Source organism: Ambystoma mexicanum, chromosome 12 (assembly GCF_040938575.1).
Source record: "Ambystoma mexicanum isolate Mex_15411 chromosome 12, UKY_AmexF1_1, whole genome shotgun sequence".
Classification (NCBI taxonomy): domain Eukaryota; kingdom Metazoa; phylum Chordata; class Amphibia; order Caudata; family Ambystomatidae; genus Ambystoma; species Ambystoma mexicanum.
In genome coordinates, this window is record NC_090936.1 from 1,069,804,418 (window position 1) to 1,069,831,786 (window position 27,369).

Genomic DNA, 27,369 nt, shown 5'->3' on the forward strand with positions numbered 1-27,369 from the left:
AAAATGGAAGGATGGTGTGGATCACTATAGAGCCCTTGACGAAATTTCAGAAGATGTGCTAGAAATGGTACTCAGAGGGGTAGCAGGGTAATAGAGAAGGCAGCAACAGGAGGAGACAGGGTGGGGAGGAGAGGAGCAGATTTTAAGAGGTTAATCAGGGGGGAGGACAGAAGGTGGGAACGGGTGGGCGGAGGGCTGAGAGGGAGCAGAAAATTGCTCTGGGAATCTGCCTGTTTTGGCGTTGGTTTTGTGTTAACCAACTACCTTTATTGCATCAATGTAATGTTTTTCTTTTTTGTTGGCATAAAACAGAAAAAATTGATTATAACATTTTTTAAAAAAAATGAGAGCTGGGGTGCTCTGATATTATACCTTTGGTGCTCCTGGCTCCTCCTTTTGTTCCTAAATCACAGAATCCGTCCCCCCCAAAGTCAGCCTGCCAGCGGGACTGGGAGCCTGTGATTTGGAACACAAAGGAGGGGCTGGGCGCACCAAAGGTATAATATCAGTGCACCCCAGCTCTCTTGCTTGGCGCCGATGCAGAGCCAATCATTTGCCAGGCCCCACACCCCCATAGGGTGCAGCTCTAGTTAGGGTGTGTGGCCTAAGTAAGGGGGGGTTTGATTGAGCCACCCGTACTTAGGCCACGCCCCCTAACTAAAGCCCCCTACTCGATTCTGAGACCCACTTAAAGCACTGGCACCATTCAATAACCCACTCAGCATCAAACAATATGTCCTGAACTAAAAAGGAGCATCCTTAAAAAGAGGGCAAACTCCTGCTACTGCAAGACCAGTGAGTTTCTTTGTTGGCGACCAAAGTCAGGGCTGGCAGCTGCATTAAGGTATACTCTGTCAGGGAGGTGGGGTATGAGCAGAACACTGCACCACGCTTGTGCTTCGAGTTCTCAAAGGTTTCCCAGCTATCAGAGCTGCATCCAAACATGCACACTATTAGGAATGTACTGCTCACAAGGATACCAAAGGGAAGTGCTGACGTCCTAAAACATGGCTCTTCAAGAGACTAAGGGGCACCTCACCAATAAAGCCCAACAAGGCCAAAACCTGTCTCAGGATCGGTTTCTGTTCCTATGGAGAGGTCGTATGCCCTAGCAGTCTGAGCTGGACTGCTTCTCTTGGTGTCAGGACCTGGAATGATTTGTGCATAACTAGTCCCCGTCTCTAATGGCACATACAGGCTAAAGATGATCTGCAGGCCACCTCGAGTAATGCAGTGGTTGTGATTAATTCAAACTTTACATCCATCACTTTTTAATTTTGGTTCTGTGTTCGGTTCATTTTTGACCTGCCTCTAGCTGCACACGTTTATGAATAAATTAAAGTTATTTATGTGGTGACTAGAGTATTCATAGTATATAGTCCTCTTTCATCCATCCTTGTGGGCATCCCCCAAAGTGGGGCTGGTAGAAGAACCTTTGCCAGAGAAAACTTGAGCTACCCCTTTAAATTTAGAATAGCATGTGGGGGCGCGGCCGAAGGCGTGGGAATGCGCCCCCCCTCAAGGCCCCACCCTCCAGTGCCTCACCTCAGTCCCCTTTTAACACATCAGACGCTTAAATACCTAGCTATACTGAATATATTAGCACTTGGCAACAAGCAGGGGAAGGTGGGTGGGAAGTATGGAGGAAAGGGGACTATGGACTATGTGTACTCTAGTCACTACAGTGTGTAACTTTACTAATATGTCCCGTCACTTTCCTCCATCCTTATGGATGATTCCACCGAACAAGACCATAGGGTGGAGCCGTGACAACTTGCCTCATATCTAGGACGAAGCGAAAATGTTCTTCAGAACCACCTGACGAACTCGGCATTGCGCCTGCAGCTGGTATCCAGGGAAGAGTGCTTAGAGAAGGCTGATGGAGTGGCCATAGTATTCACCCTGCTGATAACATCCCAAGAAGCATGTTTCTAAAACGCAACGGCCGTGGCTTTAGCTCTGACCACATGGGCATGAATCCCCTCAGGAACTAGTTTGCCTATGGCCGTATATGCCACCGAAATGGCCTGGACCATCCAACAGGCAATAGAAGCTTTGTAAGGTTGGGTGCCAGGAGACGAGCCCCCGAAAGTAATGAACAATGCCTCACACTTGCTGAAGGATCACTTGAGGTCCAAGGAATGTAGAGCCCTTTCTGCCTCGGACTGCAGGTTCGGACAGAACACCGTCAGGCAGACGGTTTAAGTCACTTACCTGTAACTGTTGGTCTCCAGCATGGGTCTGGCATGGATACACATGCTCATTTTCCCCGTCGTCAGGCTAGGAATCCTCGGTAAAAGAGTTTAACTTTTGCTTGAAAACTATTTCTCCTCTAAACCAATCACTGTCCTCTGTGTAATACTGCCACCATCCAATGAAGGTCCTCTACCGAAGCTCCACCTCGGGTGGCCATCTTCAGAATTGGTAAGCACGTAAAGTGGCAGTATGAACCAAAAAGAGCCACAGAGGGGAAAGAGGGAGGGTTCCCATGTGAATCTATGCCAGACCCATGCTGGAGAACAATAGTTACAGGTAAGTAACTTAAACCTTCTCCTGCATGGGGTCTGGCATGGATTCAAATGCTCATGAATAACGATTACACAAACACATGTATACAACCGCGGGAGGTGGCAAGGCTAAAAAGAAGAAATAAACACTTACCCCTGGAACAGACTCACCGCAAGTGAACAGGTTGTGTAGCACCGCTTGGCGACCTCAGACTCCTCCCTGGAACCCCTGTCGATGCAGCAGAACCTCATGAAGATGTGTGTAGACCTTCATGTAGCAGCCCTGCAGAAGCACACCAGAGAGAAATGCGGTTGTTGCTGCAATGGCTCTGCTGTAGTAGTGAGCCCTTCGCCCAGCCCGGCCGATCGATGACAGTGCATGATGCAGGCGGAGAGCCACCTGGAGATGGATGCCTTCAACAAGGCCCTTCCCTGAGTCACAGGTCCAAAATTGACAAACAGCTGGGACGTCTTAGGAAAGTTCTTCGTGCATGTCATGTAAAACTTCAAGGCATGAGCAAGAACCAGCAAATGCAAGGCCCTCTCCGCTGGCGATGATGGATTCGGAAATAAGACAGGCAACACCAAAGGCTCGTTGAGGAGGAACTCCGACGGCACCTTTGGCATAAAGGTGGCGTGTGTACGTAGTACTACCATTGAAGTATGGAAGTATAATTATGGCTGCTTGCACAACAGGGCCTTCATCTCCCAACCCACCTTGTCGAGGGGATCGCCACGAGGAAAGCCGGCTTCCAGGATAGAAACTTGAGAAGTGCCCGATACATCAGCTCAAAAGGAGCCCCCATGAGCTTAGTCAAAAACACATTCAGCTCCCAAGCCAGGGCAGGAGACTTCACCAGCGGAAAAGTCCTGAAGAGTCCTTTGCGGAACTCCTTGATGAGTCTGTGCGACCACAGAGAAGGCCTACTTGGTGCCCTGGTGTAATGGGATATGGTGGCCAGGTGCACTTTGATAGAGGCATGAGCCATTCTAGCCTTAGCCAAGGAAAGCAGGTATGCTAAGAGCTGTGGGTCTGTGACATGTAGAGGGGTAATCTCCCGAACCCGGCACCACACGGAGAAACATTTCCACTTATGGCATCAACATTGAAGAGGCCCTGGCCTTGGCCAGGATGTCCTCCCACTTTGCAGGTAAAGTATAATAGACATAGCAGGTCGGGATACCAGATTTGTTGCGGCCACGCCGGGGCGACGAGTACCATCCTGCATTGACACTCAGTATGTTGATCACTCGTAGTGGGAATGGAGGAAAAGCATATAGGAAAAGCCCCTCCCAAAGGAACGAGAATGCGTCGCCCATTCTCCTCGGCTGTGGAAACCTGCTGGCGAACCTATGACGCTTATAATTCGTCGCCATTGCGAAAAGGTTGATCTGGGGATGACCCCATCCGTGGAATAGAAGAGCCACCTGGTCCTGGCAAAACTCTCACTCGTGGCAATAACGTAGTTCCCTGCTGAGGGAGTCTGCAATGGCGTTCTTGGTGCCCACCAGGTGAAAGGGGACGAGAAATATGTCCTGTCGAATGGCCCAGTGCCACAGATACTGGGCCTCCCTCGAAAGATCCGGAGAGAGTGTCGTGCCCTGCTTCTGGATGTATAGCATGGTGGAGGTGTTGTCCGTGAAGATCCTCACCACCTTGCCCCCTCACTGATGGCAGAAAAGACTTGAGTGCCCAGAAGACAGCCCAAAGCTCTAGGACGTTGATGTGCAGGGTCTTTTCTTCTCGCAGCCAGAGGCCTCTGGCGTACAACTGTCCGGTGTCCGGTATGCGCTACCAAAACCCCCAGAGAAGCATCTGTGGAGATTGTCTCCTGGTAAGGAGGGACTTGGAATGGGGCCCATTGCGGGAGATGAGGGTGCACGCCCCACCACTGCATTGCTTGTCGGAACTCCTCGTAGAGGGTGATATTGTCCGTCCAGGACCCTGAGACTTACAGCCATCTTGCATTCAGAAACTCCTGGAGAGGCCTCATCTGTAGTTTACAAAGGAGGATGAGCTTGATTCAGGAGGAAATCCCAACAGCGACTTGACGGCTCGCACAGTAGCCGTCCGCACCAACAGGTGCTGCACCATCGCTAGGATGGCTATCACCCTCTCTTCCGAGGGAGCCGCCAGGCAAGTTAACGTGTTGAGTCGTGCCCCCAGGAACAGAGCATTCTGCGCTGGCTCCAAGCAGAACTTTGGATAATTTATGGAGAACCCCAGATACGTCAGCAGACGCACGGTCCTCGCTGTGTGCTGGGTCAACAGAGGATGGGAGCAGCATCAAACTAGCCAAACGTCCAGGTAAGGGTAGACTTGGATGCCTCAAGATGAAGATGCAACACCATAGGCAAACACTTTGTGAAGACCCTTGGGGCCGATTTCAGGCCGAAGGGAAGTGCCTTGATCTGATAGTGCCACCCCTGGACCATGAACCGCAGGAATTTGCGGTGCTTCCAATGGATGGGGATGTGGAAGCAGGCGTCCTCCAGGTCCAGAGACACCAGGAAGTCGTTTTCCTCAAGTTGGCCGAGCATGTGCTGCAAAGTGACAATCCTGAATTTCTGGGACTTCATGTAGGACTTCAGGCATCGCAGGTCCAGGATCGGCCTTCACCCTCCTGTCTTCTTTCAGATCGGAAAGTATCTGAAGCACACCCCAGAGGTGCTGGGGAACAAGTTCTATCGCCCCCTTTTTTAGCATGGCTTGGACCTCCTGTAGTAGCTGCACCACATGCTGCTCTTGTCAAGCTACAGGGGGAATACAAGGACACCTGCGTTGGAACTCCGAGGTGTGCCCCTATCCGAGAGCATCCAGCACCCATCTGTCGGTGGTGATGGTCCTCCACGTGCTGATGAACCTCGCCAGCCGGCTTCCCACTGGGGTGCACGAGTGGGGGCCCGAATCCATGGCGGGATCAGGCCTGTTTATGTGCTGGCCCCTGCCCTGTGGGCTGCTTGGCACTTTCCTCCGCTGCCAATAGGGATGGTGTAGCCCTTAGAGGACCTGCCAAGTGTAATGACCCAGACATGGGGGACCACACAACCCAGGAATATGGAAGGGAGACCTACGGGCTGGAAAAAGAATCAAACGAGACCTGTATGATAGGCGAGTGGTGGGAACACACAGGCAAACCCAACCTACCCCGAACAGAAGATCTAAATGAGTGGGAGAGCACAACATCAGTGCTTGGTAAGAACCCCGAACCGCCAACCATGGGTCAGCCCGCAGAGACGAGGTTACCGAAACTTCCTCGTGAGGACGAAAACCCTGACTCCACGGGCCGAGATACAGAGAGCTATGTCCAGCCGGAAAGGTCCCACCTCGCCAGAGTGACACTGACGGCAAGACGGAAGGGTAGCCGGCCCAAGTTCTCGGAGCGAGAAGCAGAGCGCCGAGTCCAGCCGGGGAAGACTCGCCTTGTCAGAGCAGCAATGACGACCAGCGGGAGGGAGGAAGGAAACTGTAGCCGCGATGAGGAACTGACTACAACCGGCCGCCGGATGGAAGAAGCTCAGTCTCCGCATGGAGACGCGGTCCGTGTGTATTGCAACCGCGAGCAGGACACCAACCACGTGTCCCGTGAAACCAGCGGACTGGAGGAAGCCGATCCGCTTCAGCAAAGACACAGACCCACAGGGGGAGTTCTATTACTGGGGATACACAGCCCGAACATGGGGGCAACCAAAACAGCAGACACTTACCTGAGCGGCAGCAGGACATCCAGGGGAACAGGGTCAGGGAAGAACACGGAGGGTGGCTCACAAGGAAAAGGGGGTGGGGCCTATGGGGGTTTTTATGCTGCAAGACAGGATGTAGACCCTGATTGGCCCATTCTTACCTGCCTATATAAAGAGCCAGATAGTTGGAAGATGGGGGCTCATTCTTGTTCTCCTTGCAGAGCCGAGCAGACCTGGATTCCGGAACGACAGGAAGCACCTGGGCGTATGAGGACTAAATGGAAGAAGATTGTCAGAGGTCCTTACAGCGTACCCTACAAGAAAACACAGAAAAACATTTGCTCCACAAAAAGAACACCCAGAAGGACTCTGGAAAAAGAATTGAATTTTGCTAACCAGCATTATTTGGATAAATCTGAATAAAGACCAACATTTTCTTTCCCTTTAACCGCCTATTTTGCCTCATTGTCACACCAGGTTTTCACCTTGAGGAATGAAAGGACAACCGATGTTGCAGCAGGGTGCCCAGCAAACGTGCCGTCTCAGTGCCAATTTTGATTAATTGAAGAGACGCGTCGACAGTCTTGCCAAACAGGTTTTCTCCATCGAATGGCATGTCTAATACCTTCGACTGAACTTCCGGCCTGAAGTTGGTGTCTTTCAGCCATCGCTACTGACAAAGAGAAACTCTGTTGCCCATCTGACAGAATCTGGTGTCTGCGATGTCCACCACCACTGTGATGGCGTGGTCCGAGGCCACCTCCCCTTCTGGAACAGTTCAAGAGCTTCTGTCCTCTTGTCGTCAGGTAGAAAGTAAATAGGGCACAGCTTACATCAGAACTCCCAGTCGCAGCGTGACAAAATGGCCAATGCATTAGAGGCCTTAATGGTGATGGCAGCTGTATAGATAATCCTCTTCCACATAGCGTCCAGCTTCTTCGGGACTCCATTTCTTCCGGAGCCTGTCCCACTTGGGCAGAACTCTGATTCTTCAACAGTGCTAGGCCTTCATCCCAGATATGGTCCAACAAAGGAACGGACATGATAGTCCTCCACCTGGACTACAACGTTGATAAAGGAAACCTTTATTCGTCTACACATGCACCAGTAGAAAAAGTTCAGAGGTCCTGGGCATCATTGAATGGAAGGAGCTGACCTCATCTGGTGGAGAGGCCCGGTGCGTGTCATCCACGCCTGCTGGCTCTCTGCCCACTAGCACAAACTCATCGGCTTCGTCAGTGTCAGTCGCCGTATCCGTGTGCGTGACAGGGTCCCGTGTCAGTGTCAACACCAGAGTTGGAGGAGGTGGTGGTGGTGTCGGTTGGCGTCTCGGACCCACAGGGTCCTTTGACTTATGTTTGCGCATAGAAGGAGTTCTGGAAAGGTGCCTTGGAAGACTTCCAGACATAGCAGGGCCGGGTGTGGGTGGCAGTCTTTGCTGAATTTCTGATACCATCGTGTGCAGCGTGGTCAGAACATCCAATGAAACGTCTCTAGGTTGAGGTGTAGAAGGAATGAGAGGGGAGGCTCCGGGCTGGTATGACTCTTCTGGAGAGGTATGCGATAAGGTTCACCCTGCAGAGAACTCCCTTCCAACAACGGTCCCTGGCCCCCTTCGTGGTCTAACTAGTAGCCCTCTGGCAGGTTGTCACCATCATCTGAGCCAATATAAATGTGCCCTGGCACACTTGCTTCAGCTTCCTGTTCTGTACTCTTCCTAGCGTCTGTCTGAGGCCTACTCCCTCCCCTCTCCTGAGAGGTAGAAGCTGCTGTCCCCTTTCCAAATGTCTTTGCTGAGGCCATGGCAGTTAACTCATGCCATACCATTAAGGACACCCACGCAGTAGCCATCGCTGTCACTGTGGGTACCACCTTGTGGTCTGCCCTCCTTTCGGAGAAGTAGTGGTTGTCGACAAGACAGTTGACTGCATCCTCGACAGGTTGGCAACGGCAGTCGTCGATGTGACCATTGATGGCGCTGTTGAGGATGGTGTTGTCTTGGCTGGTTGAGACGTCGGTGGAGACTTAAGGGCACACCTTGGCTTTCTCCTTCGTCGCCTTGTCCGCTGGCAAGCAGAGTTTAGAAGGGGTCAAGGACTTCCCCTGAGTGTGCGGCCGTCGGTAATGGCAACCTTGTCCTTTCCAAGCTGAGACCCACAGCATCGGCGAACCCAGTGGCAAACCCAGTGGGATCCATGGCTTGCGGCCTTGCCTTCTTTAGGACTACAGCGCGTGTGGCGTCCCCAAAAGTACATCGAACTCTGATCTGAGGGAGTTCAATTGTTGGACCGGCCGGTCCTGGGAGAAGAGTGCTTATGACCAGAGTCCGAGCCAAAGCCCTTACCCGATTTTAATCATGCTGCCAGCCTACTGTAGAAGTCCTTCTTGGTCTTCTTCAAAAAACCACATCTGACCTCGCACCTTTCCTCATTGTCTGGATGCAGGCAGTAAAGACATTCGTGGGGGTCAATCCTCTGCGAAACATTTCCTTAGTTCACATTGTGCACAAAATTTCAAGAGGCATCTCTTCTCTTCAGTCAAGGTGAAAAGGCCTGGTCCTTCTCTGATCCGATGAAAGATCTTCGATGAAGTATGATCTTCACCGACAACGGATCACTGCTGCCGGTAGTTGACCTCTGGTCAAATGTTAACTTCAAAAATCGGTCAAAACTTTCACATTTTACCAAAACCTCAAAATATTAGGAAAAAAAGCTCATAGAGCACCAAGCGGACTCCCAATACTGAAGCGTGCAGTAAAAATATGAAGAAGGCCACCAGGGGTGGAGTTTAGGGAGAGGACTGTCATTAAATGGGGTCAGTATGACCCAGAGGAGAGTGATTGGTTTAGAGAGAAATACAGTTTTGAAGCAAAAGCGAAAATAGTTTTTTCTTTTACCAAGGATTCTCAGGGTGACGACAGGGAATACAAGCATGTGAATCCATGCCAAACTCCATGCTGGAGAAATCCTGGTTGAAATGGAATGGAGAGACCACCTTAGGCAAAATATTCCACTGTGTGTGTAGGATGGCCTTGTCGCTATGAAACGTGGTGAATGACTTGCACGAGGACAACACCTGTAGCTGGCTGACCCTGTGCATAGAGGTGAGCGCCACCAACAGTACCGATTTCAGTCTCACCAGTGGGATGTCTGCCAAGGCCATTGGCTCAAAGGGCTTATGCTGCAAGGCTGCCAAAACCACACTGAGATCCCTGACCGGATGCAGCCAATGCACTAGAATATAAGCCTAAACACACCCTTGAGGTGGGCCTTCACCAGCAGGTTGGCTGAAATCCAAATCCCCTCCGTCAGAGCCCATTCCCAGATTGAAATCGCCTCCATGCACAGGAGGGGAGTGGAGGAGGGCGGCGGATGCCGCCCTGCTTGTTCAGGTAAAACATTGTGGTGGAATTGTCCATCCGTAGCAGAACTGCCATGCCCCCGATGAGGGTCAGAAAAGCCTTGAGCGCCAGGCACACTGCCCTTAGCTTGAGCAGATTGATATGCCCCATGAATGGAGTAGCCCTGCACAGTATCCGTCCAACCCGAAATAGAGGAGTCTGCAGTCACCACCAGAGTGGGCTCCGGCCAGGTAAAGGGGTTCTCACTGCCACATTGCAGTCCAAAAGCAACCAGCGAAGATCCGGGAGGAGGAACAGGGGTATTGGGATCCTGTCTGACTGGGACCCCGCTTCCTGGTCCCAATTGGCAACCAGGTGGAGCTGGAGGTGCCTCATCTTGAGGCGGGTGTGTTGTGAGCACGCAAGATGCCAACAGACCCAGAAGGTGCTGGAGTCACCATGCTGAGGTTGTCGAGTTGGCCAGAAAGTGCACAACCGGCCCTGCGGAGGGCGAGGTGCCTCTCGGGCGTGGGGAACACACACACTGTGCCACAGTGTCCCAGTGCACTCCCAGGAAGACCAGATCCTGGGCGTGAGCCAGCTGCGACTTGCTCCGATTGAGGGGAAAATCCCAGCTAGTGCATAATGTCCGCCAGCCGTTGACAGGAGTGCACCGCCCCATGAGAGAGCTGGCCCTAACTAGCCAGTCCTCCCGATACTGGTATAAGTGATGGCCCTCCAGGCGGAGGAGACCAGCCACCACATTTATCAGTTTCGTAAACAAATGAGGGGCTGAATTGAGACCAAAGGGCAGCACCATGTCCTGGAAGTGGTGCAACATAATTGTGAACTGCAGAAACATCTGATGCGGCTGGTAAATGGGGACATGAAGGTATGCATCCTTGAGATCTAGGGAACATATCCAGTCCCCTGCACACAGGGATTCCGCTATGTGCGAGCGAGAAAGTAATCATCTTGAAGCATTTGAGCGGTAAAGACGGGTTGAGAAATTACAGGTTGAGGACTACCCTTCAGGCAGGCCTGGTTGTGTTCTTGAGTACCGCAGAAATCCTGGAGTAGTAACCGGAGCCCCTGTCTAACTGAGGAACCGTTCCACTGCCTGCATCTCCAGAAGAGAAAGGATCTCCCGTAAAAGAGCCAAGTACCCTACCTGACAGAGGAGGGGAGGATGGTAGAGGAAAAGGAAGAGGAAGACTGAAACCTGTGAAGAGACTACAGAAAGGATCCAAGGACTCCTGAATTAACGCTTCAATCTGTTCTGGAAGAGAGTCAGCTGTGCTCACTGACTGTGACGTCACTGCTTCTTGGTGTCTGAGGTGGGGCCAGAGGAGTGGGAGTGGAAAACAATGCTGCTTCTTCCTGTTGTGGCTGGGCGACCCATCAGGCCTCCACGTACCGCTGTCCGGAAGCCCCTTGAAGCCGGTGAAAGCGCAGGGATTGAAGTCAGTCCTGCCATGAGACTGAGGGAAGGACTTCTGCCCTGGCTATGTAAGGAGGCCATGCACCTAGTGGTTCGTGTGGAGGTTTTCTTCTTTGTCAACTCATCATTGGCTAACGAATGAAAGAGGTTCACACCCTCGAAGGGAAGATCTAAGGTATGCTCTTGCACATCAGATGAAAATTTAGTGGCATGCATCCACGCTGTCCTTCTCATCTCGACTCCCAGGCACAGCCCTTTGCTGGCTGCATCGGTGTGGGAGACCGAAGACTCCATGTGGTCCTGCGCAACGGCCAGGGCATCCGCCAGACCAGCCTTGAAAGAGGCTTGCCTCTCCAGGAGGAGGTCGGGCAGAAACTCCCCGAGCTCCTGCCAGAGCTTCTGGTTAGCCATGGCTAAAAGGGCGTTGGCATTGGCCTGCCGCAGATGCAGCCCTGATATGGCATAGCATTGTTTTGCCAAAGACTCAAGGACCTGGACAACTGGAGGTAGCTAACGAGGACAAAGACGATGGCTTAGAATAGAGCGAGGCTGCAGCCATCACCGAAAAGTGTGGATGAGGATGAGAGTACAGGAGGACTGGCTCCCCCTCCATTAGCCTGAACCTGCTGTCCAACTTCTTGTTCATGTGGGCGTTGGCCCTGAGCTTCACCCAGATCCTTCTCATCACCTGCAGGACATCTTTCAGGCGAGGGATGCCAGAACGGATTGTGGTGCGCTTGTCCAAAACCTCTGCTAGCACTCCCGACTCCTGGGGGACTTCCTCAGGCAGGGGGACCCCCAAGAATTCCGCAAAGGGCCAGAAGGTGATCATGAAAGGCCTCAAAAGATGCTGAGGGATCAGTGTCCTGGGCATCATCATCACCATCGTCACCCAATCCCTTTTATTTATTTTTTACAGACTGAGGCGAGTCTGTGCCCTGAACACATGTGCCAACAGGGTACCCCCAAGGTCCGGAGCCGAAAACAGATTTAACAGTTGTTGAGGGGGTGGCATTGGTGGTACAGGAGGCAGCGGAGAGGTCGGATTAACCCGTAAGGCCTGAGCTGGGAGAGGGACAGGCACTGGCACCAACAGCGCTGGAGGAACAGGCAGAGGGCCCAGTGGAGGAGGCCGGGGAGGCACAACCTGCAGTATCACCTCCATCACTGTGTCCTCGAGGAGCTAGTCATCTGTGGAGAATGCATGAGGAGGGGGAGTTAGCGCTCAAAAAAGCGATCCTCGCAAGCCGCTGGGTCGCTCGGGGGCTGGCTCTCTGAAGAGCTGGATATGCACTCCTGATCGAAGTCCCGAGTCGCGTGAGACGTGTAGCCATAAGGCTGCGATGGGTAGATGTACCCCTGAGGAGACCAGCCACCTGTACCATACAGTGCGCCGCAGCATCCAGAGGGAAGGGGACTGGAACATTCTTGCAAGGCTCATTGAAGGGGCGAGAGCACAGGCAGAGTCGAATCCAAGATGGCCGCCGGCCTAGCAGGCTCCTTCACGTACCTATCTGCCATCTTGGGGTCTTGAGCCATGCCCTGTGTGGAAGGGCGCAAATGCCCAGAGGCACATGCTGGCATAGCTATGGGAGGACACACCTTGGGCCCTAAACCCGAAACAGAAGCATCAACCTCAGATCACTCCGGTAGGCACTGAGCCCTCGGCCAGCTGGCTGGTAGTTGAATCGCCCTGTGCCGGTGTCACACTGGACTGTGCCGAGGACGGACTCTTGGCAGTAGAACCTGAGGATCCTTTACACCTTGGAGTCGATAAGGAGGATGAACTTGATCGCCCTTCCGAGGACAGCCCGATAGGGCCCCCGAGCCCCTTGGTTTTGGTACCAGTAGCCTTGACAGCCTCGGTTCAGCCCACAAAACACCCGAAAGAGCCCCCGGGCTCCTCAGCTTGTAAGCCGGTAGCCTTAGCAGCCTTGGGCCTGCCAGAACCTGAATCCAAGGACCCCTTGACCATGGCAACCCCTGGGAAGGAGTCTCTGTGCTCAGGAGCCAATCTAAACAAAGGGCCTACCTTGTCTTGACGGGAGGTCCTGGAGACAAAGTCTGTAAGGTGCGCTGGAGGAGAAGGGTGGAAGATCACCCTCCAACACACCAACCGATTCTTCAATGCCCGTTGACCAAGAGCGCTGAAACCATGCACGCGTCCCGGTGGTGGTCAGGTCCCAGGCACTCAAGACACAGCGCATGGGGGTCTGAGGCTGGGGACGAGCGGTCACAGGATGCACCTCTCGTGAATCCTCCTGCAGCCGACATGCACAGGGGGAGGCAAGGCACTGAAGAGAGGTGAAGAAAATTGAACAAAACAACAGAGAGCAAGCAGAAAGTTAATATAGTTGCTGCGCCTAGCTGCCAGGTCTGACAACGCCCGTGCGGAAAAAGGGACAGAGGTGAGAGACGGAGGGCGGGGCCTCGAGGGGTGTTGTCACACCTGGATCGGCGCCCCGCACTTTATACAACTTTTTTTTTTTAAACTTTTGTTTATTGGCAGAAGGTTAGGACAGGTACAGCACATTTTTCACAGAGAGAAACAGGAATCACAAATTGCGTTTAGGCATTACATCATGATCTATACAAAGCAGCACAGATTGGGGGAGGGAGAAGCACCGTAGCATGGGGGATAGTGAGGTGTTCAGTTCTTATGATGAGTCTGGCTGCCCCGGCAGGGGGGTGGAGCACCATTCCACCTCGTCTCTGCTGTTTAGATAGCTACAGAATTCAGTACACACATTCTTGGGGCGAGATGGAATGGGTAATGATCCAATATACTCTTCTTCACATGTTTGTACCCAAGTAAGGGCTTTCAGCCACATCTCCAGAGTAGGAGGGGGAGCGCCGCTTCCAGCACTGTAATATACATCTTTTGGCAACAATAGTGCTCACATTTAAGAATGTTGACATTTTTTTTGCACCCTCCCCAGCCCAAACCCCAAACAACAAGGCCAATGGGTCAAGGTCCACCAGAGACCCAACTATCTCTGAGAGCACTTCCGTCACATCCAGCCAAAACGTACCCAGTGCAGCACAGGACCAAAACATATGTATATGATCTGCATCTTCAGATGTACATTTCGGGCATGTGTGAGTCGGGGTGCAAGAAAATGTCGCAATTCTGAGTGGTGTGTAATACAGTCTGTTAAGGAGTTTGTATTGTATGCAGCGGAATCTAGCGCTCAGAGAGACCTTGCGCGTGTGCGCACACATTTTGTTCCACATCTCTCCAGTGATTTCTCTTTCTAGCTCTCTGGCCCAAGCTTCCCGTGGTTTTGGGGATATGTCCTCTAGTTTACCCAGCTGCATCTTGTATAGGGAGGATATTATGCCCCTACCTCCTATGGAATTTGATATGTATTGGAGTTCTTGTGAGTCTGGGGCCTCATCTGGGTAGGAGGGCCATATTTCACAGACGGCCGCTCTTAGCCTGAAGTATTGTAGTAGCTCCAGCGGTGAGTTGGAGTGTTCAGGCCGCCATGTTAGAGGAGTAATACATTTACCGTCGGGATATAGGTCAGTTAGTGCACGGTAGCCCAGGTTTCCCCAGTGTCGGAGGAAGTGCTGGTCGTGTGTGGGGGGAGAGCCCAGGGAATTGCCATATGGGAAGCCATTTGTAGTACGGGCGATACTCTTGTTTCGAATCCAGAATGCTATTCCATGCTCTGATCGTGGTGGCCACAGGGTCTGCTGGGGCATCCGTCTGGAATGTAGGGTGTAATACTAAGGTCATGATGTTGTTCCCATCGCCCGCCAGTTTCTCTAATTTGACATGTGGGGGCGGATTCAGGTGCGCGTACCAGTGTGTGGCATGTTGGGCCTGTGCCGCAATCCAGTACAATGTTAGGTCGGGGGCTGCGAAACCACCTTTTTCGTAGGGCAAGGTCATATGTTGCCACTTCTTGCGGACGGCTCCAGAATGCCAGAGAAATTGGGCACACGCCGAGTGGAGCCTCTTAAAATAGTGCATCCTGGGCCACACAGGAACATTAGCAAAGATATAGAGGAGCTTGGGAACCACGATCATTTTTATTAGGGATAGCCTGCCCGCAAGGGACAGTGGAAGATTGTGCCATTTGAGCATTCTGGATTCAATGAGCTGTACCGCAGTCTCGTAGTTATCCGCCAGTAAAGAGGCTCTGGTTAGCGATACTTGCACGCGAGGTATCTGATGCCACCTGGGGACCAGTGTAGGGGGTATTCACATGATGGTTGTAGGGTCGCCACAGTGAGAGGGAATATTTCTGATTTAGAATAGTTGATGGTGAAGCCAGAGTACGTGCCAATTTTAGTTATGTCTCGGATGATTAGGTCTAGATATGTGGAGGGGTTTCTAACATATAGAAGCACATCATCAGCATACAGTGAGATGATTTCCGGTGCGTCCTGTAGACGAATACCTTTAAGGGTGTGCCTATTCCTGACATGGTCCACCATAGGCTCAATGGCGAGCGCAAAAAGGATAGGGGAGAACGGACATCCCTGGCGGGTTCCCCTATGTAGCGCGAATGGTGAGGAGACATTGTAGTTGACCAGCACCCTGGCCATAGGTCCTGTATACAGGAGTTTTATGTAGGCGATCATATTTGTTCCAACACCCATTTTCCCCAGCACGGCCCGTAGGTATTGCCATGAGACCATGTCAAACGCCTTCTGGGCGTCTAGTGCGACTGCCACTGCGTCCGCGTCTGGGTCAATTCTGGTCATCACATTGAATATACGGCGGATATTAAGTGCTGTAGAGCGGCCGGGAACAAATCCGTTTTGGTCTGCGTGGACTAGATGGGGCATGAATGGAAGGAACCTGTTCGCTATTATTTTAGCAAACATCTTTGTGTCCGTATTGATAAGCGATAAGGGCCTATAGGAACCGCATTCGTCTGGGGGCTTAACCGGTTTGGGGAGGACGGTGATCAGGGCTTCTCTTAAAGGAGGGAGGGAGAGTGGTTAATCGTAGTGATTCGGCCCAGACCCCATATAGTACAGGAGCCAGAATGGCAACATGCTCCTGGTAGAACTCAGATGTGAGTCCGTCTGGACCGGGGGCCTTGTTCTTGCAAATGTCTGAAATTACCCGGACTATCTCATCCAAGGTGAACGGGGCATCTAGTTGTTCCTTAGTAATTTGGGAAATGAGACTCATAGGGATGTTTTCTAGCAGGTCGTCCAGGTCCTGGGCTGTGTGTTCTGGCTGAAGGCCATATAGAGTGGCATAAAGACTAGCGAAGGTGTCAATGATGGTTTGGTCAGACCAGTGTCGTGAGCCCTGTTCATCAAGAATGCTATCTATTTGGGTTCTGCCCCTCTCTGCACGAACTAGTTTAGCCAGGGTCCTCCCAGGTCTGTCCCCCTCACCATACCTTCGGGCGGCCACTGGGCAAGCATAGTATCATACCTCACTCAGGGCATGAGATTCAAATATTTCTAGTTCCGCTCTGATTTTTGCTAGAGTTGCCGGGGCTGGTGCAGAAGCATGTTCCCGTTCCAGTGCTTTAAGCTTCGTTTCAGAATTGGTTAGGGCCTGCCTTATGGACTTGAAAACCCCGGCCTCCCTTGAGATGCACATCCCACTGATATATACCTTAAATGCCTCCCAACGGGTCCCCTCGGTGGTGTCCTGTGTATTGTTATTTTTTAAAAAAACGTTTATATCAGATAGGATCTCAGCTTTAAAGATAATGTCGGACAGCGCATTAGATTTAAAGCGCCAGGGGGGGGGGTCGAGGGGAGAGGGTCCTACCCAGCTGGATCTGTAGCAATACAGGAGAGTGATCGGAGAGCGTCCGTGCAAGGATCTTAACATTCGTCACCTTGCCTACCTAGCACCCCGACAGTAGGAACATATCAATTCTTGAAGAACTATTGTGTACTGTTGAGTGGAAAGTGTAGTCCCTTTCCTGGGGATGGAACGTTCTCCATACATCGTGTAAGTTTAGGGAATCCATGTGTGTATGAAGTTGTTTGGCAGCACGGGAGGTGACCCTGCGTGAGGTGGTTGTTCTATCCAGGACATTGTCAAGTATAAAATTCATACCCCCCCCCATATAATAGGGACTTCTACATATCTTGCTAGGATATCAGTTACAACATCTATGAATTCGGGGGAATCAGTGTTGGGGCCATATGAGTTGGCTATCAAGCATTCCTCGTTATCCAGAGTGCAATGGAGGATCACATATCTGCCGTCTGTATCGATGTGGGCTGTGTGGAGCGTGAATTTAACCGATTTGTGAATATAAGAATCAAGACTCCACTGGACTGAGTAGAGTATTGAGTATAGAATCTATTGGGGCCCCAGGTCTGCGCCAGGTTTGATGATAGGAGTTTGAGTGTGTGAGTTTCCTGCAAAAGGAGTACCTTGATCCCATGTCTTTGTGCATATGCAGTAATCCTACGGGACTTCGTGAAGTTTGTTCAACCCCGAACGTTCCATGTCATCATTTTGATAGCCATGGTGACAATTTATGGAACATCCCAAACAAAGGTTCCATCTCTGACTACAATCATACATATAGCGGTGGCGCACGCACGCCTCTCTTCAAGGCCAGTCGTAACCGTTCTGCCGATTTTCGTGAAACAATCCCCAACTTCACCACCCCCCCACCCTCACTGCCCATTCCAAACTAGCAGTGTGATAGTACCCACCCCCGGAGTGACCAACAGCGTGCCTTCCCCAACTTGGCCACGCTTGAGCCGTACCCCAACAGGGGCTCAAACATAAACACCCCGCCTTAAGAGGCATTGCAGCTGCAGTAGGGGCTGCCACTGCCGTCTGACCCACAGTATTAATGCATATTATGATGATAAATCTTCAAAACGGCTTGATTAAACTTAGGTTACAGTGAAGCAAACATATTATTAGGAAGCGAGATCAAAACAAATAGTGCCATAAACCGGCTTCAAACAGTGAGGCTTGGTTTTCAAAGTTCAGGCCCAATTAATGTAGTTGTGAACAGGCCAACTGGGGATGTATCCCTTCCGCAGGCAGTGTTCCTGAGATGTTGATGCAGGGGCTGTATTAGGCCCAGGATAGCGCAGGGAAAGGGGGACAAGTTGGCCCACCGGGGAGCGGTTTGTAAATTGGCCACGGCTTGGAAGGGCTACCGTTAAGGCTTGGGAGCCCAGATTTTAATAGTCATCCGTTGGATCCTCTGGGGGATCCACTAGGGGGATTTGTGCCTCGATGAATTTAACTGCCTCGTCCGGGACAGTGAAAAAGTACAGTTTGTTACGGTGAGTGAATTTGAGGTGGGCAGGGAAGAGCATCGCGTATTCAATTTTCCTGTCTCTTAGCATTTTTTTTACACCTCCAAATTGGCGTCGCTCCATCTGCACCCCTACTGAGAAGTCGGGGAAGATCCTAATGATTTGTGAGTCAAGCATCAGTTCCCCTTTCTCTCTGGCCAGGCGAAGTATAAGGTCTCTGTCTTTGTAGCTTAACAATTTTGCGATTATTGGCCTGGGGAAATCTCCAGGCTTAGGCCGGCGTGCCAGTGAGCGGTGTGCTCTTTCTACCGTGAAAAATGGTGACAGCTCAGGATTATCTAGGAGGTCTTTGAGGAGTTGTTCGACTGCGAGTTCCATCCTCCCCTTCAGCGCCGATTCAGGTACCCCCACAATGCAAATGTTATTTCTTCGCGACCTAGATTCGAGGTCATCGCACTTGGCCTTGACCTGCTTCATGTCGCGGACGAGCTCTGTGACTGTGTTTTGCAGGCTGTGGACATTGTCCTCATTAGTTCCTATTCTTTGCTCCGTCTCGGTGATCCTGGCCCCATGTTGGTCGAGTTTAGCTCTTACGGAGGCAACATTCGCATTAATATCGTCCAATTTTTCATGGCAGGCTGTGAAGTTTTTGGCCATGGACTCCATCATTGCAGACAAGTCAGGCTGACGGGTGTCCGGTAGGGTATCTACATCATCCTGTAGTGTGGAGGAGGACGCTTGGTCCTCTCTGGGAATCGCCTTGGTGAACTTATCTATGGCACCGACTTTGCTGGTACCCCGCATTCTGTTGGGCATTATTGTGATAAGGAGCAGCTCCCAGTCTGTCAGGTTTGGTGGGGATCGTAGATCAGGAGGCCCGGGGTGGGGGCGGCAGTTGGCTCGTGGTTACAGCGTGTAGAAAAATGAGCTCGGTTGTACAGATGTTTGCCCCGACTGGTTGGGAATGGGCAACCCATGGGCGGGCACTGGTGTCAAGGGATCTGTGGACCAAAGGTGGAGCGAGCTGGGGGGTGTTAGGCGCGCCCAGTGTGGCTAGTGTTGCATTAGAGTATACGTGGGCTCGCTGGGTATTGAGCCGTCAGATGCTTGAAGGGGTGGCACTGATCTCAGCCGTGCACGTTGATAGGGTAGGATGCTTTCTCCTTTAATGGCACCCCGTGAGCCCCAGAACCTCAACGGGAATTCTCAGCACATGGACATGCAGGGCCCATGGGGGTGGTGGGGTCACGGGCAATGCCTATTCAGGACCATAACTGGAGGCCACGCGGGTTGCCGCCCAGCGGGTGGCCAAGGGAGTTATACAGTAGTAGGTTCGAGCAGATGGTCCATGGCGGCCACAAGCCAGGCGAGTAGCGAAAGCTGGGGGGGAGCCAGGAGGGTTTCTATGTAGGCAGTGTCGCTTTGTTCGTATCCAGGCTCATTGGGCAAACTGCAAGTAGAGGGGTGGGTAAAGGGCCCCACCAGGATGAAGCAGAGGGTTATAACGGAGCCTTCAGCACCCACCTTATAGCCTTTGGGGTGGCTAGACCCGTATGTCCGCCCGCGTAGGACTGCGCCCCTAGAGGGCAGCGTTCCCCTCACTGAGGCAAACCAGGGTCCGAGTTCGATGAGGTGTAGGGGCGGCGGCTGGTCGCAGGTAGTGCCGCGGACCCCCAGCAGAGGGGCGCGTTGATGGCCTAGTGTTTCAAATCTAGGCCCACCGCAGGGGGCCTGCACCGGCAGATCCTTGGAGGGGCCTTGGGCCCGTGACTGTCGAGAGCCATGGGGGGGGGCACCGCCAACGCCCCGCGGCCGTAGATTTCGCCGCTCAAGTGTCAGGGATGCCGGGGGGGGGAGAAGAGTAGCCTCCGCTGTGTGGTGTCAACAGGTCCACAGGGATGCCGCAGGATTGTACGGTGCGGCGCAGCACCATTAGGTCACCGCACCTCCAGGCCAGAGGGGCCGCCTATGTGTATCGGAGCGGGAGGGGCCAGTCCGACCCACGGCAGTAGGAATTGAGCGGCCTCGTTGTCTGGTCCCTGCCACCGCCGGAGCAGCAGCGCCGGCCGCCCCGATATATGTCCACGGCCGGGGCGGTGGAGCACACAAGGTCTTGGCTCCGCAGGCACCAGCGGAAGAGCAGATCTTCTCGACGAGGAAGCGCCTCAGGGTGTCTGTGGTTGATGGCGCATGGGCAGCAAGCGAGGCAGCGCCTCCAGTTGGGGGATGTCGCAGGCAGCCGCGAGACAGCAACGTGGAGGGCCGGAATGGAGGACGTAAGCCGCCGCGGGCTCTGGCGACCCCTGCACTGGTTCCAAACACCGATTTTCTTCCAAGCTTCGGGCCCCCAGAAAGGAGAGTGTTAGCCGATGAATCGTGGCAGTATTATCGTGGAATGTTAAGGATGAGCGCCGATATTCGTCGGATCTAGGCGGGCAGGTACGGAACTCAAAGTTTAAGCAGCCATTTTCTAGGCTGCTCAACAGCGCCCCCTGCTTTATACTAAATTTAAAGGGGAAGCTCAATTTTTCGCTGACAAAGGTTCTGGTAGGATGAGGAAATAGGACGGGACATATGAGTAAAGTGAGCATCGCAAAATATTTTGCTTCATTTTGTAAGCATTTATATTACGATAGAAAGATTTAGGCAGGTTGAAAATATATGTATGTAACATAAGAGGAAAAATGTTGATGTAGATGAGATGCATACATGCTCCTTATTTTGATACTGAAGCGTATTAAGGCAAAAGACAATGAAAAAGCAGAGATAGATATCAAACATGAAAAAAAAAAGTTTAGCATTCATTTAACTTCCATGGCCTCGCAGAATGACGTTCTTTATTTACAAGCACAAGGTCATGAAAATGTTACATCTGTGACACATGGCCCAAGGAGGCTTTGAAAGAATTATGTTGACTATTACAGACAAGGCACATCAGTGACATAAGACCTCAGGCAGCACATGACAGCAATGGAGACAGAGGTCATGGAGAAGTCACATCATTGATATATAAGACTTTAGGAAGCAGTAAATGGATTTATCTAAATGTCAAAGACAAGCCACATGAGTGACCCTAGGCCTCAAAAACCATGGGTTGAGTGTATCTAGCAATCACAGACAGTTCACACTAGAAACATGTGGCCTTAGGATGCATGGATGCATCTGGCGGTCACAGACATGTTACATCAGTGACAAAAGGCCTCAGAAGCTTGAGATGAGTGCATCTAAAGAGATCACGGACAAGTCGTATAAGAGAAAGGGGGCCCCAGGAAACTGACACAGATTGCAAAGAGAGGTCAGGGACAATCAAATCATTGACATGAGTCCTGAGGAGGCAGGGAACCAATGAATCCGGTGTTTGCAGACACATTGCATCATTCACCAAAGGCCACAGTAAGCAAGGGATGAGTGCATCTAGAGAGATCAAAGCTGGCCTCAGGAGATATCGACTTACTGCAATCGGAGGTCATGGACAATAAAATCTTTGACATATGGCACGAGGAGGCAAGGGACGAATGCAGCAAGAGGCAGCAGACAAACCACAGGAGTAACAGAGGCTTGACTCTACATGAGAAGAACCGGCCTCAATGGCATCCACTATGTAGCCAATGCTGAGCACTTGATGAATAGGCTATGCAAATAGCCGACATGGGCTTGGGCTGGCTGGCCCTTAACTGGCCTTTGTACGTCCCCCAACGCTCAATAACTGCTATATGCAAGCAACAAATCTTTAGGAGGAGACGAAGCAATAGCCTGTAAAGACAAATGGGGTATGTGTCCTTGGAAGAGTGACAGAATGACTGGTTCAAAACAGCGCGGGGCAGGTGTGTCAATACAATTCAAGGAACATTTGGCTCACAACAACCTGGCAGGTGACGTAATGGGTGGGAGCTCGGGTTTTCTGCTAAAAAAAAAAAAAGAGCAGGACCCCTCTAAAAAGATATCTCACACGCAGGAAAACTTCAATTTGGGCCAAAAAGCATTCAATTTCCTTTACACTATACTTCGTCAGTTTTGTATTTTCTTCCCAAATGACATCATCTAAGGCTCTTCACTTCAGATCTCTTCTTTCGCTCATACTAGCTGCTACCATCAAACTCGCCATAAATAGGCAACTATGTGCGCTTGTCTAGGTCTTCCAGCCTAGTTTACTTATTACTCCATCATCTCTCTCTGGTTGCTTCAGAACCCCTTGCCTCGCCATAATGTTCTCCTTTGTCATGTCCTCCCTTCTTTGAGATGCTTACCATTCTCACGTTACGTCATGCTTTACAATAAATACAAGAATTTAAAATAAAGACTGAGTGAACACTTACAAAAAGAAAGCCAAACTGAAGGAATGCTGAAGTAACACATCGTTGGCGCGGGGGGGGGGGGGGCTGGGGAGGTTACTGGGGGGAGTGACAAGTGACCCATAAACATATACAAGGTCACAGGTGTGACCAAGTTCACAATCCTGGTACCACACATGAAAGAAGTCAGGCTTACCGATTCCTGATGTACAACCCTTGCTTAAATGAAGTGTACTCATCGATATTTCATTCTTTATTACTATAACCTCCACAGACAAGATTAGAATGTAAATAGCGAGCACTACTACCATGTAAAACTGTGTGCACCACTGTAGTCGGCATAGGCTCCAACTTCTGATTTTTCCTACAGGAGAATAAATCCCACATCGATCGAAGTGATGCAGAAGTAGCCATGATCAGATTGAAAGAACACATTTTACAGCACATTTTGCAGCATGAACTGGAAAAAAAGAACATATAAGCAACAGTCACCTAACGTGCTGGGCTGTCTTTGCAGCAATCTGCTATCGGATTTACAAAATGGCACTCTTGTCCCTCTTGTCCCCCCCATGCACTGGGCGCCTATGATGGCCAAAGCAAGTCAGATGCCGGCAATTACAGGTAACCAGTACAAATTGTTCAAGGTGTCGGTTATATGCTCAAACCCAGAAATATCCCAACATTGAAACAGTGTTGTGTGGCAAGACTCTTGGGCACTAGCAATGCTCTACATATCGGACACTGCTTAATAGATGAACCAACAATTCTAGCTCTGGAGTGAAGAAATGTTTGGGCAAGTGTTCACATATACTTTCACATTGCGGCAGGGGTGAGGGCGGTCATGAGCTGCGGGCTGTTAAAGCTCATGTCTGCCCACTGCCGGGGCGTGAAAGCTATTTGCACTCTGGGATTTACTGGGGTGCAGATATTGTTTTTTGTCTGACAGGAGATCAGCTCAGCGCGATCCCATCTTCCGTCAAAGAAAAAAAAGAAAAAATGGCCACCACCATAAATTGGAAAAGGCACTAGGTGATCTTACAAAACATACCCCAAAATGGCTGCCGTCATTCAAAAAGGGACCTAGTCCATTTTCCATTTTATGGTGGCTGCAATTTTCTTCAACGGTAGATGGGCTTGCGCGGAGATGATCTCCTGTCCGACAAAAAAAGAAAACTACCTGCACCCCGGTAAATCCCGGCAGGTGCGGCGGTGAAAGCATAATGGCACCCGGGAAAGGCAGACTGTGATAGGTCAATCGGTTTTTCCTGGGTGCGAAGATAGGAAAACCTATACTTTATAACTCCTTCAACCCGTGGAAAAAGTTGGGAGAAGAGTGGCGAAATCAGGCCTCAATTCGAGGGTACACGTGGGTGGACAGACTACACCCACTTCTTTCAGTCCCCCACCCAGCTAAAATGAGAAACAGTGAATGTCCTCTTTGAATTTATGAATTAAAGCTGACCTCAGGGATCGATCCGCAGCCATCAGGCTTGGAAGCCGTACACTTCACCACTGCACTATATAACCTGATGAAAAATAAACTAAAGGTGAAATGTCCCATTTCGGTATGGCAAGTTCCAGGGAAAACATTTCTATTGGTTCTTGGAGTTTAAAACATGCACACCGTTTGATGTTTTCAAAAACACCATTATAAGAAAATATCCTCTCTTGGTTTTGTGTGTGTTGATTTTATGAAAGGTAAAGGCCATTCATCCTGTGCAATTTGGGTGGTTACAAAGCTAATTTAATGAAATGTGCATATTTCACCGTGATATGCTAATTTATGGCAATATCGCATTACATTGCGTTTATTGATGAGTCCCCCCCACTTTGATTTGTAGAACTTGACCCCTGGGCGAATTGCATTACAATAATTGTAGGTCACCATCCACTAGACAGAGTCAGACTCAGAACCCCAAAACATAATTTCCATATTCCACACTTCAGACGATATAGAGTGAAAAGTTTGTAAGATGGAACCAATGCAGATCCAATGGAGCTTGATAACCAAATATGCCAGATAACCGAATGTCCGTATTACGAGTAGTAGAGAGCCTATAAATATAGAAAAACTTTTTATAACGGAGCTTCCGGTCCTTCCAGGTAGTCTACCGGCATTCTGTTATTTGGAACCTCTGTTATCTAGCCCCGAAATTTTGTTATCCAGCATTTGATAATCCAGCAATGACAGATGGCGGTTAATAGACCATTCTGTTTAATGTAGTGCCAGATAATCTGTGCTCCATCAATGTTGGCCAGCAGCTTAAGACCTCCAAATCATCTACATACGTAAATAAGGTGTTTCTACCCATGAAATCAAAATGTAAAACAAAAAGGTAGAAGAATAGCTTTTAAACCACCCAAACCTGTATTTATTAAATAAAGTAATTGTGTAGATCTGTGTCAATGATGCCATTGTATGGCCATTTGCTACAGTAATGCTTAAAATTCTGAAGTATACAATTTGGAATTCATGCCACTTTAAAAAAAAGAATTTAAATGCATTTAATCACACTTTATGTGCAGTTATAAGTTATCCAGAGAACCCAAGAGAATTGTAAATGTACTATGTATACATACTAGCACAATCCACTTCAATTAATTTAATCTACACATCTTGGGGTAACCATATGCGAGCAAATCACAAATCTCTTAGGATCTCTGAACCGATCGCCAGAATCCACTTAAATTGATACACATTGTTTATCTTGGGGCTATCCCATGAGACTAAAAAATAATTGTGCAAGGTCAAAGAGAAATCAACTATGCTACTCCAGTGAGGTCCAATCATGTTAATGCTTTACCAGGTGACATAACCAGGCCTTTTACTAGTATTACCACAAGACCGTACAAGTGATTGTTTAAATGCAGGATTCAGAACGAGGATATGAAATCGCGCCATTATATAAATAAATATAAACCAAAGAACTACGATAAACCAATACATTTTCAGGGGGAGCAGAGTTAAAAATGAAAGATGTGTACCCGCAAGGGGGTGTGAGCCTTCAGGATAGAGACTGATCATTTGTATGCCTGTCAGGGAAGAGCGATCAAAGAATATTGTAAACAAATTATGACATGCAGTTATCGCCTGTAACAGAAGGTCAGATATTTGCATAACAGGTAAGAAATATGAAAAACTTAACTACTTCAAGGACAAATCTTGTTTTATGATGCATAGATATCCTTCTGCTCGCCATATTCATGCTAAATAATCAGGGGACACTGATTGCCTATAGATGCATTTGTTTGGTCTTTGGGAAACATTCTGTAGGTTTGCACGTTTGGATTGACAATCTGTTGCATTTTGGATTAACAATGGCTGGTGATCTGTTTGGAGTCATTTTGCTGCACATGTTCACAGTACCTGCAGGAGTGGTCGCTGCACTGCCAACGTCTTCATAGTGTCTGCGTTGGCCAAGATCTTAAGGGGGTCAGACACCTTGGTCGCCCCCTCGATCTCCTTGTTGATCTCTGCCAGGACCTGGCTGAGGAAGATGTTCTTGATGTAGACGGTGAGAAACTCTCTGAGAGGGCAGGCCTTGGCCGGGCCAGGCCCCATGGCATGCTCAATCTCCTGAATGAACCTAAGGGAAGAAAAGTCACTTTAATAAGTATAGGCACATTAAAGTGTGTGTGATGCACAGAAAGAGTAAACATGTAGGTTGTCCTTTCAAACATCAATACAAAGGGTCCCTTTTTAGAGGTCCTTTCACTATGCATTCACTATCTCTTCACCAATATCCCTGGGTAAAACAAGGTAAAACCACTGTAGTCTCCACCTTTGCCCCCACTGCCCCCAACCCTTGCAGAGTGCCAGATTCTGGCCACCGCTATACAGCAGCAGACGACATAGTGCAAGAGCGGTGGAATTTCATTAGGTCTTTTTTCAGTTTTGTGAGCCACCTCAATCCATAAGGATGTATCGGGAGCAATATAGCTCGGAAGAGAAGATAGGTCATGGGCAGATAAATGTTTCATTGTCTCACATACATGACAACTCCATTAAAAAAAAAAGAAAATACACTCCAGGAACAACAAAGGACACATTGATGAGTATATTTAGTTGAAGTAATTAGTGTCTCTACCTGGATTTGCATGCATTATTTAGAGATTGCAAACTGATATCCGCACAGATAATTCATTTTGTTTTAGTGCTCATCAGCTTTGAAGTTCTTCCTATGTACAGCTAAAGGGACAGAAGTACTCAACTCAAACTTCTGCGTCAAAGTTTGGAATTGGCTTACAACCCAAAGAAAACGGTTTCAAAATCAGACTCCCTGTGGTTCCTGTAGGGGCCTCCCACTCACTTTTGTTTGTGCACATGTATGCCAAGGCCTTCACTACCTCAATAAATGTCATCAGCCTTCAATTTGAATGTGATGCTGATCATCTCAATATCTAGTTTCAACTGGACCAGGTTGCTGGTGACATCCATTATGGGATCTCCTGTTTCATTGGAGTGTGAAAAATAGCACAGCCTCAACATAACAAAATTCAAAATCAAACTCCTTTCCAAACAAATCCTCCTATTATCCCCAAAACCCCCATCCCTTGGAACCACAACCTGGGAAATCCCACCTCCTCTCTTGAAACTCTTCAGGACCTCAGCCACCATCTGCAACACACTTGCTCGAACTCCCCTCTCACGCTTGTGAAACACCAGAGGGCATTTCACTTCCCAGAACCTTAGGGAATGGCTAGAAACATCAAAGGGAAAGACACAGTATTTCCCCATTTTTCGGTGAACCCCTAACCAACACCCCTTCAGTTTCTATAGGATACTGTCAAATTCCCTCATACCCCAGTATATTTCTTTAACAAGAAGGAAAAAACATCCCAGGAAATTAAAACCAACCTCATACACTCACCCCATTTACCCTGAGAGGA

General features: G+C 49.9%; 1 protein-coding gene across 1 annotated transcript in view; it reads right to left on the bottom strand.

The window, feature by feature from the left end:
- EXOC4 (exocyst complex component 4) overlaps positions 1-27,369 on the bottom strand; it is a 2,700,837-nt gene that overhangs the window by 1,048,180 nt on the left and 1,625,288 nt on the right. The window contains exon 11 of the mRNA XM_069629625.1: positions 25,847-26,066. Within this exon, the coding sequence (XP_069485726.1) occupies positions 25,847-26,066 (220 nt within the window). The remainder of the gene's footprint in view (positions 1-25,846; positions 26,067-27,369) is intronic.